Source organism: Mesitornis unicolor, unplaced genomic scaffold, assembly GCF_000695765.1.
Source record: "Mesitornis unicolor isolate BGI_N332 unplaced genomic scaffold, ASM69576v1 scaffold4872, whole genome shotgun sequence".
Lineage (NCBI taxonomy): Eukaryota > Metazoa > Chordata > Aves > Mesitornithiformes > Mesitornithidae > Mesitornis > Mesitornis unicolor.
Window position 1 is genome coordinate 4,336 of NW_010169696.1, and position 5,048 is coordinate 9,383.

Below are 5,048 nucleotides of genomic sequence, written 5' to 3' on the forward strand. Positions count from 1 at the left end.
TTTAAGGAGCTCTCTGTATTCAGCTCACTCCCTACCCCTGAAACAAAAGAGGTGGGCTCTGCACAGGCATGTCGATGGCTATCGCAGATTAATAGCTGGGAGAATTAAATGAATCCGATCAGGGGAGGCTGCAAAATGCTAATGGTGGCCTGCAGAGAGTACCTTGCCTGCAGCTATGGAGATTAGTTTAATTCTGGAGTTGTGTGCACAAAGCCTAACTCTTTTGTTTATCTCTTTTGACAGAGGGATAACCGAGGAAAATAATGAGGCTTTTTGCATGGAGTTGATGAATTTAATCCATAATTGTTTTTGGAACTGAGGCTGCATTCGATGTCAGCATGTTGCTGCCTGCGCTTGCTTGGGTAATGTCATTTCCCTGAAGAATGAATTTTTCAGGAGCCATTATTAGCAAGGTATTTAAAGAACTACCCCATGGTAGATCCATCTTGTTGGGACTTTATTCTGATCTGTTGATTTGAATACTTAAACAGAAAATGAACAACAGTGAAAGCAGATTAGTCATAGGATTTAGCCATCCTTAGAAAAAAACAAGAGAGGGCCTCTGTGTTTTCTGCTTTACACAGAAAGGAAAAAAAAAGTCAAAAATTTCTCCTCCATCTAGAGGGACATTAAAACAAGTCTCAAACATGTGCTCAAACACGGGCCAGTCTTTAGATTAGCCTGTGATTAACCTCCAGTTTAACAGAGGTGGCTTTTTCCATTTGTGAATGTTAGTTACTCGTGGCCTTCCTCTCAGGACTCCGTGGTACTGTTTGGCTGGGTGACCCTGTTCCTGGAGCAGTGCCTGGGATGTACAGCACACACAGACCAGCCTTGGAGCAAACATTTACTCACCCTGGCACCACACAAACAAAAAAAACCTGATGGAAACACCGAGCAACACTGGCAGCATAAAGAAAACAAATGGGACGTTGCCTACATCTGCCTTTTGTCCTAAATTTGTGTCGCTGAATAATATTTCCAGGGTTGGTTATTGCCATGGATCTTTCCGAACTTTCCAGTTACCATTTTCCTCTCTTCCTGTTTCTACATTGTGAATAATTACTGCTGGGATGATTTATTTCCTTTTTACTGTAAACTGGGAGGTGCTAGCAGACCCAAGCCCTGTTAGGAAAAAGGAAAACAAAAGGGTTTTGTTGCTGTTGGAGTGGGTTTTTTTGTGGTTTCGGGTTTTTGTCTGTCTTTCTTAAGGGAGAAATAGAGTAGGTCTGTTCTGAATCCTGCCATTCCCGTGTGTGCTCGTGGTTTGTGAGGGGAGGATTTAAGTTCACCTGGCTTCACTGGAGGAGGTAGCAGCAGCTAAAACACTACCACGTAAAAACCTCTCTGGATCTTGTGTACTCAAGATATGATATAAAATGAGTTAAGCGCCAGTTTGAAAGGTATAATGAAGGTTAATTAACACAAGGCACATTGAAACAGGAGGTCACAGAAGGAAGTTGCTCCATAACCTGAAACAAAGCTTCCTGTTCTGAAAGCAAGTAAACAGCCATTTGAATTTCAGATGTCAGCATTTCATCAGAGGGGTTGTTTTGCTGCCTCACATTGAAGAATTAAGTTGTCAGCTGCTGCTGAAACTGGTTTGAAGGGCTGCTCAGGAAATGGGCCGCATGACAAGGGCATGCAAACGTGACGCACCGCGAGTCACCGACTCTTGCTGTATTTCTAAATAACATCTTTTTCCAGCTTTGCCAACTCACTTCTGCTTTTCCCAGCTTTTCCTCACAGCCACACAGCACTAAGCCCTACAGCCTATTCCAAGCTCTGCCATAATGTTGACCCAGGGAAAGGGGTTGGTCAGATGTGCTGGCACCAAGGGTAACCCATCTTTTGGGGGGCACTTTTCCCCGGACCCCTGCTAGAGTCTCGCCTAAGCATTGCCCAGGGCTGAGATAGGGGCTTAAAAAGAATCCCCCCAGCCCCATGGCCACAGGGATATGGGTGCAGCCCCATGGCCACAGGGGTATGGGTGCTGCCCCCCCCTTCCAGCGCAGCAGCGCCCACCCCGCTGAAATCTGCCCTCAGCAGGCGGCCCCCCCCAGCAACAGCGCTGACCTCACCGCGCACCAATCAGCGCCGAGCAGCACCCGAATCTTCCAGAGCTTTCCTCACAACTACCCCCCCGGCCCTGCTCTGCTTTTCCCCTGGTTCAACCAATCAGCAGCCACTGCCCTTACTGCTGCACCAATCAATGCTGAACTTTCCGTTCTTTCCAGTAGCCGTTTCACCGCGCCGCCAGATCTATCCGCCCCCTCCGAAATTTCCAGATTTTTAAGGGTCTGGGGTCCCACACTAAGGCTCCAGGACCCCTTTGACCCCTGGGCGAGGGACAGGAGGCGGAGAAAGGCGAGTATTTTGTCACAAAAGTGGCCTTTTATTGGGGACTACTTTGGGAAGGCGGATGGACACGTTACTTTACGGAGGAACTTTACGGGGTCGGGGACAGTGTCGTAGGAATCGCATAAATAGGGGTGGGTGTGCGCCACGCAGCAGACCGCAGTTGCAGTCACGCAGAGGGCGTTATTGCTGTGCAGCGTTCAGGGCCGAAGACGTGAGTTGAGCGCTGGGAGCGTCTGGGGGGTTGGAGAGGGAGAAACGGCGCGATTTTTCTGGGCTGGAAGGCGGGGGGGTAGGTGCTTGTCGGGCAGTGGGTTTTTTTTCGTTTGAGATGGGAGGGGAGGGAATTGCGCGGAGCCTTTTCATACTCTGAACCGCGTCGTTACGTGTGGGGGATAAAACCGCTTCCTTAGGAGAAGGAGGTATAGTTATGGGGAAAATGGCGCCTGTGCTTGTCTTTCCCGGAAGCGGGTTGCTGAGTCACTGCCTCGGGGGGAGCAGCGCAGCGTTGCTGTCGCAGTTCGGCACCGGGAGTCCCTGAGGCGGCTGCAGGGAGGCTGCGTAGTGTGTCCGAATTGCTGCAGTGGGGGCGAGGGGGGAATGCGGGAGCCGACTGTTGAGGGGCGATGTAGGGGGAAAATGGCGCCTGTGCTTGTCTTTCCCGGAAGCGGGTTGCTGAGTCACTGCCTCGGGGGGAGCAGCGCAGCGTTGCTGTCGCAGTTCGGCACCGGGAGTCCCTGAGGCGGCTGCAGGGAGGCTGCGTAGTGTGTCCGAATTGCTGCAGTGGGGGCGAGGGGGGAATGCGGGAGCCGACTGTTGAGGGGCGATGTAGAAAATCTGTTAAAAGAACGTAGCATACCAGGCCTCGGAGAGAGGCGTAGTTAATCGAACAAAGGTTAAAAGATGACGGTAGAAAATTACAGTAGAAGATAGAAATCCTAACTAGTATCTGTATAACGTGAAACAGCAGCAGTAATCCTTTTATTTAGAAATTGCTGAGGATTGTGCATCACTAAGTGGCTAAAGCTGAAACTTCTTGGCGTTTTGCAGTTCAATATGCAGATCTTTGTGAAGACCCTGACTGGCAAGACCATCACTCTTGAGGTGGAGCCCAGCGACACCATTGAGAATGTGAAGGCCAAGATCCAGGACAAGGAAGGCATTCCCCCTGATCAGCAGAGGCTGATCTTTGCTGGCAAGCAGCTGGAAGATGGGCGCACCCTGTCTGACTACAACATCCAGAAGGAATCCACCCTGCATCTTGTGCTGCGCCTGAGGGGTGGCATGCAGATCTTTGTGAAGACCCTGACTGGCAAGACCATCACTCTTGAGGTGGAGCCCAGCGACACCATTGAGAATGTGAAGGCCAAGATCCAGGACAAGGAAGGCATTCCCCCTGATCAGCAGAGGCTGATCTTTGCTGGCAAGCAGCTGGAAGATGGGCGCACCCTGTCTGACTACAACATCCAGAAGGAATCCACCCTGCATCTTGTGCTGCGCCTGAGGGGTGGCATGCAGATCTTTGTGAAGACCCTGACTGGCAAGACCATCACTCTTGAGGTGGAGCCCAGCGACACCATTGAGAATGTGAAGGCCAAGATCCAGGACAAGGAAGGCATTCCCCCTGATCAGCAGAGGCTGATCTTTGCTGGCAAGCAGCTGGAAGATGGGCGCACCCTGTCTGACTACAACATCCAGAAGGAGTCCACCCTGCATCTTGTGCTGCGCCTGAGGGGTGGCATGCAGATCTTTGTGAAAACCCTGACTGGCAAGACCATCACCCTTGAGGTGGAGCCCAGTGACACCATTGAGAATGTGAAGGCCAAGATTCAGGACAAGGAAGGCATTCCCCCCGATCAGCAGAGGCTGATCTTTGCTGGCAAGCAGCTGGAAGATGGGCGCACCCTGTCTGACTACAACATCCAGAAGGAATCCACCCTGCACCTTGTGCTGCGCCTCAGAGGTGGTATGCAGATCTTTGTGAAGACCCTGACTGGCAAGACCATCACTTTGGAAGTCGAGCCCAGTGACACCATTGAGAATGTGAAGGCCAAGATCCAGGACAAGGAAGGCATTCCCCCCGATCAGCAGAGGCTGATCTTTGCTGGCAAGCAGCTGGAAGATGGGCGCACCCTTTCAGACTACAACATCCAGAAGGAGTCCACCCTCCACCTTGTGCTGCGCCTCAGGGGTGGCTGTTAAGCTGTTCAGCATCTTGATAAGAAGATTGCCAATAGCACTTGTGTTTGCACTGTAGTTCTTTAATGTCTTTAAGTTAAATGCAAGGTTAATACAAGCTTAAATTAAATGCTGAACTGTTGAAATGCTAATAAAGTTTTTTGTTGCACATTACAGTTTGTAGTCTGTCTCAGTTCAAGCTGGTATAACTGGTGTATTTCAGTGACATGCTTGCTTTGGCTTTCTTCCATGGCAGTTTAAGCCTCTTTGCATGCATAATGAGGACCTTGTAGATGAAACAAATCTGGATTAAAGTCTTAATTTAAGCACTAGTACAATGTTATTTCTTCTTCCTAGAGTTTAACTTTTTTAACTCTTTATTTGCAGGAAGGATAGTATGTTCTAAAGATCTTAGAAAACCACAAGCCAAATAAGGGCTGTCAGTACAGCAGGGTGGGGTTTGTTGAAACTTGTGAACATGTTTAAATTGTCTTTGATAGTGCTGTGTATGA

General features: G+C 49.6%; 1 protein-coding gene across 7 annotated transcripts in view; it reads left to right on the forward strand.

Annotated features, from left to right (window-relative positions):
• Positions 1-4,712, forward strand: part of UBB (ubiquitin B) — a 5,080-nt gene extending 368 nt beyond the window's left edge. The window contains exons 2-4 of one of the 7 annotated variants that reach the window (XM_010179423.1): positions 2,556-2,572; positions 3,409-3,995; positions 4,224-4,710. In XM_010179423.1, the coding sequence (XP_010177725.1) occupies positions 3,415-3,995; positions 4,224-4,560 (918 nt within the window). In that variant the 5' untranslated portion in view covers positions 2,556-2,572; positions 3,409-3,414 and the 3' untranslated portion in view covers positions 4,561-4,710. Of the gene's footprint in view, positions 1-2,541; positions 2,577-3,295 lie in introns of those variants that run through there. The other 6 variants (XM_010179424.1, XM_010179419.1, XM_010179420.1 and 3 more) reach the window with 6 other exon arrangements.
• The last annotated feature ends 336 nt before the right edge of the window (positions 4,713-5,048 follow it).